The 16,706-nt window shown below is 41.3% G+C and overlaps 1 protein-coding gene across 1 annotated transcript in view; it reads right to left on the bottom strand.

Moving 5' to 3' along the window:
• Gycalpha99B (guanylate cyclase 1 soluble subunit alpha 2) overlaps positions 1-16,706 on the bottom strand; it is a 628,187-nt gene that overhangs the window by 412,066 nt on the left and 199,415 nt on the right. The window contains exon 3 of the mRNA XM_067143771.2: positions 3,212-3,294. Within this exon, the coding sequence (XP_066999872.2) occupies positions 3,212-3,294 (83 nt within the window). The remainder of the gene's footprint in view (positions 1-3,211; positions 3,295-16,706) is intronic.

A 16,706-nucleotide genomic window follows, 5' to 3' on the forward strand; every position in this document is an offset into this window, starting at 1 on the left:
AGTTTGAAAGTTGTTGTAGTACTTTCCATTAAGTTCTTTACTAGGTCATCCCTCTATCATTCCCTGCGCAGAATGTTCGTGTCTTTGATATTTACGTGGCGTTCATAAATATTCAAAGGGTTGCACTTCCGATCTTCTCCAACCACAGCTCTATTATTGTTATTATAATTATTTCTTTGTTGTATAAGCCTACTGAGGACCACGGGCCTCCTACCTTCTCGTCACGTGGGCCTTTTGTTTTCTCTTCTTCCTGTGCCCCTTCATTTTCTGGCTGTGGGCATGTTTTCCTTCCTCCATCCACGCAATTCTGTGCTGGTTCCTGAGTTCTTCCTAATAGTAAGTCACGTTGGCAAAATTCCCCGCTGGATAGCTTGCCGAAACTGTGGGCGGTCATATACAGATTCATGCAGAATCCTCAATTGTTCCAGATCAGAATTCAGCGATGATATCCACTTGTTTCTGGATGCTTTCCCTCAACCTGCCACAGCGGGTTAGGAGCCAATAGAACCAGGCGCCTTTTCCTTACACAAGTAACTATGTCTTTCTGATGTTTGTATAGCTCATCGTCGTGCCGAATTCTGTAGGTGCTTCCATCTTCCTTTACGGGTCCCAGTATTCTCCTCAGGATCTTCCTTCCTTGGAGTTCTATATTCCTGAGGGAGCCTTTCCTGGTCATCACAAGACACTGAGAAATGCCTGGAACAGATAGTTTTACTACCGCAATATAGTGCTTGAGTTTGAGGTTATTGGAGAGGTACTTTGATGAGTAGACGCTTCTGCAAACTTGGTGCACCTGGTGTATATGGCTAGGTTCTCATGTTTGTTTGCTGAGATCCAACCACCTAGATAATTGAACCCCGAGACCTTTCTGATTGTGGTGACTTCTAGAGGTATTGTGGAAGGAGTTTCTTTCATATTCGTCGTGAATTCAGTCTTCTGATGTTTATCTTCAAACCAGTCCTATCTGCTACCATGTGAATGCTCTGTAGGTGCTGGGTAGCCTCCTCTACACTGTTAGTTTGGTGAAGTCGTCGGCAAAGGCTAGGCGTGAGACATTAGGATTGTCTTTCTTGCACCATAGCTTCAGCCCTGTTCCTTTTGGTAATGTTGCCGTCCATTCCCTTGTTATCTTCTACAGGATTCAGTTGACGAGAATTCAAGAGAGTACACCTTCTTGTCTGACTCCTGTACTGATGGAGAAACTCTCAGAGAGTTCACCTCTGAACTTTACCTTAGAAGGGGTGTCCTTCAAGGTGGCCTGGACTAATTTTAATGTCCTCCCGTCAAGGCCAATTTCCCCCAGGTAAAGGCTATCTCTGTCCACCGAGTCGTATGTTTTCTGGAAATCTACTAAGTGAAGTGCCCAAGGATGTCCCCTTCGACTCTTATAGGTGAAGATGATCTTGAGATTTTATATCTGTCCTTAGCAAGATGTATTAGCCCGGAAGCCAGCCTGATAGCCTGATAGCCTGATATTCACTTAATTGAGAATCTAGTTGGCTGGTGATTATATCAAACAGGGCTGCGGAAAGAATCTCGTGGATGACTTGTAATAAGGAGGTGAGTCTGTAATTATTGAAATCAGTCTTGCTTCCCTTCTTGTGGAGTGGGTGTATCGCAGCTACATTCATCATTTTGCTAACACCTCTGTTGTCCATATACCTTGTACGATCTGGTGGATGCTGTGCATGGACTGTTCGTATGTGTATTTCTACATCTCTGCCAGTACACCATCTTCACCTGAGGTCCTGTTGTTCTTTAGGTTCTTGATTATATCTGGATTCCTGGTTGAAGGCTCGTGGAACATTAGTCTTTCGCTAGGTTATTCTGTGTTGAGGAGCTCCTGGATATAATCTGCAAGAATATTGATGCAGTCCGTGTTGTTCGGTTGAAACGTCCGGTGCTGTCCACGTAGATGTAAGGTGGGACAGTTTATTGGGTAGACTGAGTATTGAGTCCCTTGTACAGGTCTCTAGATTTGTTTCTCTGAAAGTTTAATTCTGCTTTTTGCAGAAGGGTTCGTAGGTAATTACTCCTGGCTCTCCGTAAGGTGCTTGGTTTCGTTTTACTTTTCGTGATGAGGGCCACATGGTTGGATTCATTCTTGTGCCAGTTCCACCTGATCCAGAATATACGCCTTTCCTCTTTGGCCCGGTCGCACTCTGCTCGCTACCAAGGATGTTTGACTTTGTTGGACGTAGTGGGGATAGTTTCGTGGGTGGCATCCAGAAGAGCTATGTGTACGGCTGGCCAACCTTCTTTCTGTGTATTCTTCCTGTGTGTATCTTCAAAGTTGCAGCTTTCATCACATAATCGCGAAATGTTGAGCCTGGGTATTCTGGAGCTCCTTGGGGTTTTGTTGTTCTTCTCAAGGGTTGGAAATTAGCCTTAACAAGTGAAAGGTAATGATCGGAGTCTATGTTTGTTCTTAGCAATACCTCGAAATTTAGTATCTTTCTATTATATTGCCCCGTTTACAGTCACATGATCAAAATGAAATTCGCCTAACATAATATGGTTTAGGATCTTCCAGGTATTGGCCTTCCTAGGGAGGCGTTTGAAGGCCGTTAATTTTAAGACCAAGTTGTACTTATTACAGACATCTACGAGACGCTCTCCATTCCTGTTTGTTCTTTTATGCGCTGGGTGAAGGCAGCTATCCGTCAGTGTATACGTTCGTTGCCAACTTCCGCACATAAGTCACCCAATAGTACGGTGGAATGATGAGATAGAATCTTGTCTAATATTCCTTCTAGGGAGTCTCAAAAGTGTGCAAATACTTCTAGGTCTTTCCGGTTGGTGTCGTTTGTGGGTCCATGGAAGGTCACTGTGGCATATGCTTTGTTACGAGATCGGAATGACAGTGAGGAAGTCATTTTTCCCGGCTTTATGACTAAATGGTTAGCATGCTGGCCTTTGGTTCAAGGGACTTAGCTAAGTATATCATCAGGCAGTGTTACCTGAAGTGGGATGTGGTGATGGAGGAGAACTAAGGTATCTAACAGCAAATTTTGACTGCAAACAAAATTAATTAGTCTGTGTCATTTAAATACAGCATTCGTAATTTTGTGGCTCAGGTCTAGTTAAATTACAATGCGCTCTCCATGGGAAGTTTGTTATCTTCTTTGTGAATTAAAGTTGTGAAACTGAACTAACGTTGTAAAGATAATATTCTTCTAAATGGGAGGACGGAGAAATGAAAGACACTTACCTTTAGCATCCAGCAGCGTATCGTAAATATCTTCTAGGTAGTGGTAATTAGGGCGATCGGTGATGTCATCAGGTAATCTCCATCTGGAAAGACAGGGACAGAATGGTAACATTTGGATGTTGAATGTAAGACTATGGTGTTCTGTGAGTTAGAGTTTAGAAAACTCTTGGTAACAATCCGAGTCTAAAATTACAACATCTCCTTGCTGACAATGTGCGGTAAATCATTAAGAATGAAGTGAGGGAGGAAACTAATATTAGTGGTTACAATAAATTCAGTAAAAACATTTAGTTGTCATTGTCAATCAAGTTAGTATTCTCTCTTAATCCGTCTACCCTCCAGGGTTGGTTTTTCCCTCGGACTCAGCGAGGGATCCTACCTCTACAGCCTGAAGGGCAGTATCCTGGAGCATGAGATTTTGGGTCTGGGATACTACTGTAGAGGAGCACCAATACCTCGCCCAGGCGATCTCATCTGCTATGCTGAACAAGAGCCTTATGTGTGGATGGTAAGTTTGGAAGGGATAGAAAATGAAGCGGCCGTGGCCTTCAATTAGGTACCATCCTGGTATTTGCCTGGAGGCGAAGTGGTAAACCAAAGAAAGCCACGTCGAACATGGCTGAGGTGGAAATCGAACCCCCCTCTACTTAGTTGACCTCGAAAGGCTGAGTGGATCCCGTTCCACCACGTACCACTTTTCAAATTTCGTGACAGAGCGGCGAATCGAACTCTGGCCTCAGGGGAAGGGGCAGATGATCATACTAATCACTACGTCACAGAGGGGGACCAAATTAGTATTACGGCGAGAAAACCAAGGAATATAATATAATTCACATAAAAATTCCCTAAGATAGAAAATAATTAGAACTAGAAAACCAAGAATAACGGCCGAGAGGATTCTTCGTGCTGACCATACGACGCCTCATAATCTGCAGGCCTTCGGGCTGAGTGGCGGTCACTTGGTACGTCATGGCCGTTCGGGGCTGTTGCGTCATACGGTTTGATTTGGTAAGATACCAAACACTGATAATTTCAACATACCTCAAGGTGCTTTGGACATACAACACGCGCAGCATTCACTGTAATGTATAAAGGTCCGGCGCTGCCATTTAATAATCTTTTGAGAGGTAAGGACCTTGTCTACTCCATCTGAATTACATTACCATGATATGTGTGCTATCGTTAAAAATAAAAGCATCGGCACTGTAGAAAAATAGAGTCATTCATCCTATATATTTTACATGTTGCTTCACGTCGCACCGACACAAATATGCTTTATGGGGACGACGGCAGAGGAAGAGGCTAGGAGAGGGAAGGAATGAGCCATAGCCTTAATTAAGGTAAAGCCCCTGCATTTGCCTGGTGCGAAAACCACGGAAAGCCATCTTCAGGGCTGCAAACAGCGGGTATCTAACCCACTATTTCTCAACTATCGAGTTCAGTTTCGTTCATTTTATTCATTGAATACACAAAAGTAGCTTGTGAACTGAAACACCTTTTGACATTCAGATTAAAATATCTTATTTTATATTTGAAAGAAATTTTTAAAAACTTCTCTCTCATGTTGAAAATTTCACGAATCAATTCTGAAGAAACTTAATCAAACGAAATCTCTCGAAAAGCTTTCATAAATTTAACATTATGTTAAATAATTGTACTGTTCTGAGGTAATTACTGTATATGTAAGTTAAGTGTTGAACTGAGTATAATTTGTTTAACTATCAACTGTACACAGTATTGCTGTTTTTATTTACGTTATTATGAACTCTTTTACATGTACTGCCAATTAATGTATTTCCTTACTGGGGTTGTATCAAATTGATGCATTTCAAAGGTTTAAGACAAGATTTATGTATATCAAACCTTGAGAAAATCAGAAGGGAAATTCCTACTCAAGTATTCCTCCTACTGGACTTAATCTGGGACAGTTTATCTACGATTTAAAAATAAACGGTGAATCCTCGTCATCCAGTCTAGGGTTATTATTATTTATTCTCCAAGGAAGGTAGCCCTATCTTACTTTAATATATGTTAGGACTATTGTTTATAACAATACAATATCAAAAGTTATTAATGCATTACCTACATTAGTAGAAAAAAATACTGCAAAGAGTATTACAATGAGTTAAAAACATTTTCTATGAAACATATAAAAGCACAAAGATGTCAGAAACCGCCGGGGAAAAGTTAACATTGTTGTAACTGAGGTGTTCTAACAAATTGTGCCTTTTGATAGCTTGTAGTGGACAATAGAAAATTACATGACCTATTTTATTGTGATAGGTGCTAGTAAAGGTATCCCTCGGGTGAATGTATTTTAAACCGTTGTAAATAAATTTACCATATCCAGTAATAAACTACGTAAGTATAATTGTGAGTTCACCAGGCGAGTTGGCCGTGCGGTTAGGAGCCCGCAGCTGTGAGCTCGCATCCGGGAGATAGTGGATTCGAACCCTACTGTCTCCAGCTCTGAATATGGTTTTCCGTTGTTTCCCATTTTCACACCAGGCAAATGCTGGGACTGTTCCGTAAATACGGCCTCGGCCGCTTCCTTCCCATTCCTAGGCCTTTCCTTTTCCATCGTCGCCATAAGACCTATGTGTGTCGATGCGACATAAAGCAAATAGGAAAAAAAGTGGATTCGGAGAATTTAACGTTATACAACTGTAAATTTTGCAAAACTCAAAATTATCTACTTCTGTTTATAAATACCCTAGCAACCCAAAACAGGTATGGAGAAACGTTATTCAGTTACTTAAGTTTGCCACTGGTCACATATTTATGGTCATTAGGTGCTTATTTTGGTAGACCTTGATAAAACGCTCCACTGGCGATATTCTATCAGGGCCATTGCAGTGTGCTGCTGTTCGCCGCAACACGATTGTCTTTTGCTGCTAGTGTCAATTTTGAAAACGGATCAAGATGGACACTTTTTATTTACAGAATATATGCCTAGATGAGCAAGATACATGTATAGGTGTTTGAATATTCTCACTTATCACCATAGGGTATGTTTACATCACAAGGGATTTGACTTTGATTAGTTGTTTTACTGTTGCGCATTTGGTAGGAACATGCATCTGTTGAGTTCAAGGAGTGACACCATATGCCATGAATTTCATCCGATAGCAGTAATTATTGATGGATGCAGGGGTGTACATGGAGCTTCCTACCTATATTACTACCCTATAAGTAATACGAGGTAAGATTTATGTCGTAATAACGTCATTTACGGTGTGGTGCAGGTAAGCAAGTTATCACTACTTTATTACCTGATCTACACTTCCGAGGAGAGCTTTATAAACCGAGATATAGTCGTATAAATAAAATAATGTCTTGAGAGTGTGCATATTTAAATTCAAAAATGCAATACATTGTGCTGATGTGTATGGTGTCACAATAAACTGAAGAGTAATGTATTTATTCATCCCATGGCTTTGATGGTAGCAATGTATTCCTCGTTCTAGGCTTCGTACTGCATTCGACATTCTTGTTTTAGAGGTGAAGCTTCCACGGTGTATGGAATTATTTGGTTTATTTTTCGGGTTGAACCGTGTTGTTGTTATCTGTCTATTACGTACAGTTTTCCGACGTTTCGAATACATTGCAGTATTCTTTTTCAAGGCGACTGAAATACTCCTACTCGATCCGAGGTATTCAGTCCCCAGGCATCAATCACACTATAAGGGTGGTTCCTGACCTTGTTCTTTAATATCTTAGCCTTTCTGGCTGACTTAAGCCCCCTGGCTCTCTCGTGAGAATTCTGGAAAGTATGTGTCACAGCCAGGTGGTGGGGCCTGCCCGCGCTGTTATGTAATTGAAGGTTCGGACTGCGTGTTGATGTTGTGGTCTGTATGTCTTAATGAATAATGGGCATCCAAGAATTACCGATTTTATATCCTTGTGTTAAATTCATATTGTTCGGGTGTTTCTTGATTTCGATAGCCTCGCAGATTTTCCATTTCAGATTGCAGAATTCTCACGAGACAGCCAGGGGGCTTACGTCATCCAGAAAGGCTAGGATATAAAAGAGCAAGGTCAGGAACCACCCTCATAGTGTGATTGCTACCTGGGGATTGACTACCTCGGATCGAGTAGGAGTATTTCAGTCGCCTTGAAAAAGAACACTGCAATGTTTTCGAAACGTCGGCAAACTGTACGTAATGTAGAGGTAATAACGACACGGTTCAACCTGGGAAATAAACTAAATAATAATTCGACATTCTTCTTATAAGCCAATATATTCTGTGGATTACCTCCCAACTGTATATCTGTAGTGTCACAATGCCTTTTGCTCCTACACTTCTCATAATGAATACGATTACCGTCAACAATTTCACTTGCTTTCTACTTGTTAAATGGCAATGTTATTCATCTACTCACATCTAAACAATATCCACGTAAAATTATTTCCTGTCACTCACAGACACATTCACTAGTACCATTATTGTTGTCTTCAGTGCCTGGTCTATAGAAATATCGACCAGCCATGTTTATTTCACTGAGCACTATGTTGTGAAGTTAGTAAACTTTACCTCTCTTAGAGTCTAAAATTTGACTAAGACCTCTAATGTAAAAACTGATTTAACTATAAACTTAGAACTCAGTTTTAGTATTATTTCTGAACGGCTATTGCTAATGAAATGTCCAACTATCTCGTTTGTGATCAGTAGTTCTGAAATTCTTATTGACAGCTAAACACTCAGAATATAATGTGTATACACAATTTCAATTTGACGAACAGTTACAGAGACATGTTGTAGTTTTATAAATATGATTATTAAAACTACACTATAAAGGAAAACATCCCCTTATATTTACATTTCAATTAGAAAAACTACATTATAAATCCTAACCAGTAGTATAATTGGATGGTTCTGGCGCCTCCTCCTCCTCCGGCTCTCGGGAGAGGCCTCCTCCTCAGCCAGTGGCCTCCTCCTCCTCCTCAGCCAGTGGCCTCCCAGTGGCCACCTCCTCCTCCTCCTCAGCCAGTGGCCTCCCAGTGGCCTCCTCCACCTCAGCCAGAGGCCTCTTCCAGTGCTGCCAACTTAACCTAACTAGCGCGAGATAAACAAAGCCACGTGCTTTTTGACAGACAACAACGCACCGCTAACCTCAGTACTGCCATCTTGACGGGCCTAAACCTCAGTAGTGCCAACTTAACCTCACAAGCGCGAGGTAAACAAAGCCACGTGCTTTTTGACAGATTTGTAAACAAAGCCACGTGCTTTTTGACAGCTGTCATCGACAACAACGCATCGCAAACCTCAGTACTACCATCTTGACGGGCCTAAACCCCAGTAGTGCCAACTTAACCTAACTAGCATGAGGTAAACAAAGCCACGTGTTTTTTGACAGCCACGTGCTTTTTGACAGATTTGTAAACAAAGCCACGTGCTTTTTGACAGACAACAACGCATCGCTAACCTCAGTACTGCCATCTTGACGGGAATAAACCTCAGTAGTGCCAACTTAACCTAACTAGCTCGAGATAAACAAAGCCACGTGCTTTTTGACAGCCACATGCTTTTTGACAGCTGCCATCCGCCATCTTTGAGCGCTGTGCTGCCCTCTTGCGTCACCTGTCATCGGCAGTGCTGCCATCTTGGCGGGCCTAAACCTTAGTGCTACCAACTTAACCTCACTAGCTCGAGATAAACAAATCCACGTGCTTTTTGACAGCCACGTGCTTTTTTGACAGCTGTCATCCGCCATCTTTAATCCATATAGCACAGTGCTGCCCTCTTTAGCTACTTACCTTTGAAATGTGGTGGCGGATAATTTGAAAAATGCTTTTTGACAGCAGCCATCTTGCATCGCAAACCTCAGTGCTGCCCTCTTTAGCTAGATACCTGTGGTAGCAGACAATTCCACGTGACAGCAGCCATCTTTAATCAAGAGAACACCGTGCTGCCCTCTATGTGGTGGCGGCAAATTGAAAAATTCCACGTGCTCTTGTTTGGAAACAAACTCACGTGCTTTTTTGACAGCTACCATCCACCATCTTTAATCAACAGAGCACAGTGCTGTACTCTTTAGCTAGATACCTTTGAAATGTGGTGGCGGCAATTTGAAAAATTCTATGTGCTCTTGTTGGGAAACAAAGCCACGTGCTTTTTTGACAGCTGTCATCCGCCATCTTTAATCAATAGAGCACCGTGCTGCTATCATGCGGGCAATTTCATCACCTATCACCCGCCATCTTTAATCTACAGAACATCGTGCTGCCCTCTTTATGGCTACTACCTTAAGCATGTAGTAGCGAGCAATTTGAAAAGTTCTGTTAGCTATCATCCGCCATCTTTAATCAAGAGAGCACCGTGCTGCCATCTTTAGCTAGATACCTTTGAAATGTGGTGGCGGCAAATTGAAAAATTCCACATGCTCTTGTTTGGAAACAAACTCACGTGCTTTTTGACAGCTACCATCCGCCATCTTTAATCAACAGAGCATAGTGCTGCCCTCTTTAGTTTGAAATGTGGTGGCGGCAAATTCCACATGCTCTTGTTTGGTAAACATAGCCACGTGCTTTTTTGACAGCTATCATCCGCCATCTTTAATCCAGAGAGCACCGTGCTGCCCTCTTTATCGCAGTAGATGTAAATTCGTCACCTGTCATACGCAGTGCTGCTATCTTTAGCTAGATACCTTTGAAATGTGGTGGTGGATAATTTAAAAAGAATAATTCTACAGCAGTCCTCTCTCGACGCTAATTGCATAAGATGGCGGCTATACATGACTCCTTAAGGGTGCTTACGCAAGATGGCTGCTATACACAGGTTCTTATGAGACGCCCTTGGGATGCTTGCGCAAGATGGTGGTTATACAAGGCTCCTTATGAGACACCCTAGTGATGCTTGCGCAAGATGGCGGTTGCTCTTATGAGGCGGCTTAAGGGTCCTTGCACAAGATGGCTAGAGACGCCCTAAGGATGCTTGCGCAAGATGGCGGACACAAGATGGCGGCTATACACGTCTCCTTATGAGACGCCTTAAGGGTGCTTGCGCAAGATGGCTGCTGCTCTTAGCTTAGAGGCTAACGTGTCGTGCTAGTTCGATTCATTAAATTTAGGGCTTAAATGCAAAATGTTAAATATCTCGAAAGCAGTGCACCGTAGAGCAAAACGGACAAAATTTTTCTGCCTAATACCTAGGTTCGCAGTATGAGGAACAAGAAAATCATAGTCTAATGATGGGATCAACGGTTCGGTTCCTACTTAGGCCCTTTGGCATTTGCTCTGTTTTAGCTTGTATTGAAGCGAGTCTTCGTAACATGATCAGGTTTAGCTATGGTAGAGAGTATAACGTGCCGTGCAGGTTCGATTCATTAAATTTGGAGGCTTAAATGCAAAATGTTAAATATCTCGAAAACGATGCATCGTAGAGCAAAACGGACAAAATTTTTCCGCCTAATACGTAGGTTCGTAGTATCAGGAACAAGAAAAAACATAGTCTAATGATGAGATCAACGGTTCGATTCCTACTTAAGCCCTTTGGCATTGGCAGCTATCTATTTCTACAAGATGGTGGCTGCTCTTATGAGAAACAAGATGCCTTGAGACGTCCTAGGGATGCTTACGCAAGATGGCAGACACAAAATGGTGACTATACATAGCTCCTTATGAGACGGCCTAGGGGTGCTCGCACAAGATGGCGGCTACTCTTATGAAGAAAGCTAGCTTAGAGGCTACTGCGCAAGATAACAGCTGCTGTTATGCATGTGGTGGAGGGCAATTTGAAATTCTATGTGCTTAATCAACAGAGCACCCTGCTGCCCTCTTTAGCTGAAATGTGGTGGTGGATAATTTGAAAAATTCTTTTGACAGCTATCATCTTTAAACAAAGGCGACTATACATAGGCTGTTAAGGCCTTATCATTCTCCTCCTCCTCCTCCTCCTCCTTCTCTACCTCCTCCTCCGCCTCTTATGTCAAGGCATAGCTTTATATCGAACAAGTTTAAACCTGCATCGCGAAGGCAAGCGTGTGCAGCGATAACATTATTGTGCATGTTTAGACTTTCGAAACATAAGAAGAGTAGAATCAAACGCTGTACTCGATACGACATGTGATCAGAACATTGATTGATGCGTTCAGAAAACAAAATAAGTGATCAAGACTAGAATCGAACAATGTACTCAATACATCATGTGTTTAGAATATGTCAGGGGATACGCTTGTTCTAAGAAGATCAGATTGAAACATAACAAGACTAGAATAGAACACTGTAATCGATGTTGTTAACTTCAACATGTGATCAGAACATTGATTGATGTGTTCAGAACACAAAATAAGTGATCATGACTAGAATCGAACACTGTACTCGATACAACATGTGATCAGAACATTGATCGATGTGTTCAGAACACGAAATAAGTGATCAAGACTAGAATCGAACACTGTACTCAATACAACATGTGTTTAGAACATGTTAGGGGGTACCCTCGTTCTAAGAAGATCAGAATGAAACATAACAAGACTAGAATCGAACACTGTAATCGATGTTGTTAACCTCAACATATGATCAGAACATTGTTTGATGTGTTCAGAGCAAAAGTACAATTTTGATGATTTGCGCGGCTAACTCGCTCGGTAAACGATATAGCCAAAGTATAACTTCAAATTATTTACCTTCCATCATTCGTCTTGTGTGTAAAAATCAGTCGAACAAGTTATCGCATAAACATGGCTGAAAAAAAAATCGTGATAGGGTATGGAACCCAGGGGTTACATCTTATCAGAAGGGCAAAAAGGATGAAAGGACTCTTCCTCCTGCTTACCGCACATTCCTTGGCTAAAGGGCTAATGGGCTAAAGGGCTAATGGGCTAAAGGGCTAAAGGGCTAAAGGGCTAAAGGGCTAAAGGTGCAAAAACCTCATCGATCGCTATCAGCAAGAACGCTTGTACTTTGTAGAAAATTAATCTTTATTGGTAAATGGTTTTACGTTCAGAACAAGGAATGGAACCTAGGGGTTACGTCTTACCTAATAAAATCTCCGAGGTGCGATGAGTTACGTTTTTCGAACTAGTGTTTGGAACACTGAACTTTTCAAGATGGCAAGAGTGAGGTTAGCAATGTTCTGTTGTTGGATTTTAAATTCCGCGCTACAACATGCATAAGGTGGCAGCCCTTGAGGTTTACTCCCGTAAAGATGGCAAGAGTGAGGTTAGCAATGTTCCGTTGTTGGATTTTTAAAATTCCCCGCTATAACATGCAAAAGGTGGCAGCCTTGAGGTTTACCGCCGTAAAGATGGCAGCAGTGAGGTTAGCGACGCTCCATTGTCCTTCAAAGTGAGGTTAGGGTTCGTCAAGAAGACAGCTGTCAAAAAAGCACGTGGCTATGTTTACCAAACAAGAGCACGTGGTCATGACGTCACGGTCACGTAATCAATCCTTAGCTCGACGTCGCTAGGAGCAGCATTAGGATTAGCTATGCTTAAAAGTCTTGGGAACAGAGCAGCAGTATGAATTGCTATGTTTCAAAGCGTGTACACATCACCTATCGATTTTACATACATCGACCATCGAACTAAACTTCATCCGCTAGATCGTGCTGCTATCTTAGCATGACTTTAAAGTACAATGAATAGCCATGTTTCAAAGCGTGTACACATTACCTATCGATTTTGCACGCATCGACTCTCGTACTAAACTTCTCCCGCTAGATTGTGCTGCTATCTTAGCATAACCTATACGCATGACCTTAAAGTACAATGAATAGCCATGTTTCAAAGCGTGTACACATTACCTATCGTTTTTGCATGCATCGACTCTCGTACTAAACTTCTTCCGCTAGATTGTGCTGCTATCTTAGCATAACCTATACGCATGACCTTAAAGTACAATGAATAGCCATGTTTCAAAGCGTGTACACATTAACTATCGACTTTGCATGCATCAAATATCGTACTAAACTTCTTCCGCTAGGTTGTGCTGCTATCTTAGCATAACTTATACACATGAATTTAAAGTACAAAGAATAGCCATGTGTCAAAGCGTGTACACATTACTTATTGATTTTGCATTCATCGAATCTCGTACTAATTTTATTCCGCTAGATTGTGCTGCTATCTTAGCATAACCTATACCAATCAACTTAAAGTACAATGAATAGTCATGTTTCAAAGCGTGTACACATCAACTATCGAATTTGCATGTATCGACTCTCGTACTAAACTTCAGCAGGTAGATTGTGCTGCTATCTTAGCATAACTAAGACACATGAACTTAAAGTACAAAGAATAGCTATGTCTCAAAGCGTGTACACATTACTTATTGACTTTACATTCATCGAATCTCGTACTGAACTTCTTCCGCTAGATTGTGCTGGTATCTTAGCATAACCTATACGCATGGTCTCAAGGTACAAAGAATAGCCATGTTTCAAAGCGTGTACACATTACCTATCGATTTTGCATGCATTGACTCTCGTACTAAACTCCTTCCGCTAGATTATGCTCCTATCTTAGCATAACCTATACGCATGACCTTAAAGTAAAAAGAATAGCCACGTTTCAAAGTGTGTACACATCACCTATCGATTTTGCATGCAACAAATATCGTACTAAATTTCTTCCGCTAGATTGTGCTGCTATCTTAGCATAACTTATAAACATGAACTTAAAGTACGAAGAATAGCCATGTTTCAAAGTGTGTACACATTACTTATTGATTTTGCATGCATCAAATATCGTACTAAATTTCTTCCGCTAGATCGTGCTGCTATCATAGCATAACCTATACCCATGAACTTAAAGTACAATGAATAGTCATGTTTCAAGGCGTGTACGCATCAACTATCGATTTTGCATGTATCGACTCTCGTACAAAACTTCTTCAGGTAGATTGTGCTGCTATCTTAGCATAACTAAGACGCATGAACTTAAAGTGCAAAGAATAGCTATGTTTCAAAGCGAGTACACATCACCTATCGATTTTGCATGTATCGACTCTCGTACTAAACTTCTTACGCTAGACTGTGCTGCTATCTTAGTCTAACCTATACGCATGAACTTAAAGTACGAAGAATAACCATGTTTTAAAGCGTGTACACGTCACCTATCGATTTTGCATGCATCAAATATCGTACTAAACTTCTTGCGCTAGATTGTGCTGCTATCTTAGCATAACCTGTACGCATGAACTTAGAGTACAAAGAATAGACTTGTTTCAAAGCGTGTACACATTACCTAATGATTTTGCATGAAACGACTATCATACTAAACTTTTACCACTAGATTGTGCTAAAATCGTGTAAGTGTGCTGCTATCTTAGCTTAACCTAACGATTTTACATGACTCGACTATCGTACTAGACTTCTTCCGCTAGAGCATGTAGCAATCGCTTTTGTGTATCCCTAACCCATGTGCACGAACTTAAAACATAAAGAAGAGCTATGTTCTAAAGCGTGTACACATCACCTATCGATAATGTATGCATCGACTGTCGTACTAAACTTCTCCTGCCAGAGCGTACGACTATCGCTTGTGTGTGCACGAACTTAAAGCATAAAGGATAGCAATGTATAAAAATCTTGTAAACAAAGCAGCAGCATTACGTATAGTCAAGTTTAAATGCGTGCACACATCATGTATCCATGATGCACACAGTACTAAACTTATTCCATTAGAATGTACAAAGTTCGCATGTGTTTGTGCTGCTATCTTAGCATAGCCTATGTGAATGAACTTAAAGCATAAAGAATAGTTATGTGTAAAAAATCTTGTGAACATAGCACAGTGTTAACTACGTAGGTGTAGACATTGAACTTTACATGCTGAGGCAACATACTACGTGACCGTGACGTCACGACCACGTGCTCTTGTTTGGTAAACATAGCCACGTGCTTTTTTGACAGCTGTCTTCTTGACGAACCCTAACCTCACTTTGAAGGACAATGGAGCGTCGCTAACCTCACTGCTGCCATCTTTACGGCGGTAAACCTCAAGGCTGCCACCTTTTGCATGTTATAGCGGGGAATTTTAAAAATCCAACAACGGAACATTGCTAACCTCACTCTTGCCATCTTTACGGGAGTAAACCTCAAGGGCTGCCACCTTATGCATGTTGTAGCGCGGAATTTAAAATCCAACAACAGAACATTGCTAACCTCACTCTTGCCATCTTGAAAAGTTCAGTGTTCCAAACACTAGTTCGAAAAACGTAACTCATCGCACCTCGGAGATTTTATTAGGTAAGACGTAACCCCTAGGTTCCATTCCTTGTTCTGAACGTAAAACCATTTACCAATAAAGATTAATTTTCTACAAAGTACAAGCGTTCTTGCTGATAGCGATCGATGAGGTTTTTGCACCTTTAGCCCTTTAGCCCTTTAGCCCTTTAGCCCTTTAGCCCATTAGCCCTTTAGCCCATTAGCCCTTTAGCCAAGGAATGTGCGGTAAGCAGGAGGAAGAGTCCTTTCATCCTTTTTGCCCTTCTGATAAGATGTAACCCCTGGGTTCCATACCCTATCACGATTTTTTTTTCAGCCATGTTTATGCGATAACTTGTTCGACTGATTTTTACACACAAGACGAATGATGGAAGGTAAATAATTTGAAGTTATACTTTGGCTATATCGTTTACCGAGCGAGTTAGCCGCGCAAATCATCAAAATTGTACTTTTGCTCTGAACACATCAAACAATGTTCTGATCATATGTTGAGGTTAACAACATCGATTACAGTGTTCGATTCTAGTCTTGTTATGTTTCATTCTGATCTTCTTAGAACGAGGGTACCCCCTAACATGTTCTAAACACATGTTGTATTGAGTACAGTGTTCGATTCTAGTCTTGATCACTTATTTCGTGTTCTGAACACATCGATCAATGTTCTGATCACATGTTGTATCGAGTACAGTGTTCGATTCTAGTCATGATCACTTATTTTGTGTTCTGAACACATCAATCAATGTTCTGATCACATGTTGAAGTTAACAACATCGATTACAGTGTTCTATTCTAGTCTTGTTATGTTTCAATCTGATCTTCTTAGAACAAGCGTATCCCCTGACATATTCTAAACACATGATGTATTGAGTACATTGTTCGATTCTAGTCTTGATCACTTATTTTGTTTTCTGAACGCATCAATCAATGTTCTGATCACATGTCGTATCGAGTACAGCGTTTGATTCTACTCTTCTTATGTTTCGAAAGTCTAAACATGCACAATAATGTTATCGCTGCACACGCTTGCCTTCGCGATGCAGGTTTAAACTTGTTCGATATAAAGCTATGCCTTGACATAAGAGGCGGAGGAGGAGGTAGAGAAGGAGGAGGAGGAGGAGGAGGAGAATGATAAGGCCTTAACAGCCTATGTATAGTCGCCTTTGTTTAAAGATGATAGCTGTCAAAAGAATTTTTCAAATTATCCACCACCACATTTCAGCTAAAGAGGGCAGCAGGGTGCTCTGTTGATTAAGCACATAGAATTTCAAATTGCCCTCCACCACATGCATAACAGCAGCTGTTATCTTGCGCAGTAGCCTCTAAGC

Source organism: Anabrus simplex, chromosome 3 (genome assembly GCF_040414725.1).
Source record: "Anabrus simplex isolate iqAnaSimp1 chromosome 3, ASM4041472v1, whole genome shotgun sequence".
NCBI classification, from domain to species: domain Eukaryota; kingdom Metazoa; phylum Arthropoda; class Insecta; order Orthoptera; family Tettigoniidae; genus Anabrus; species Anabrus simplex.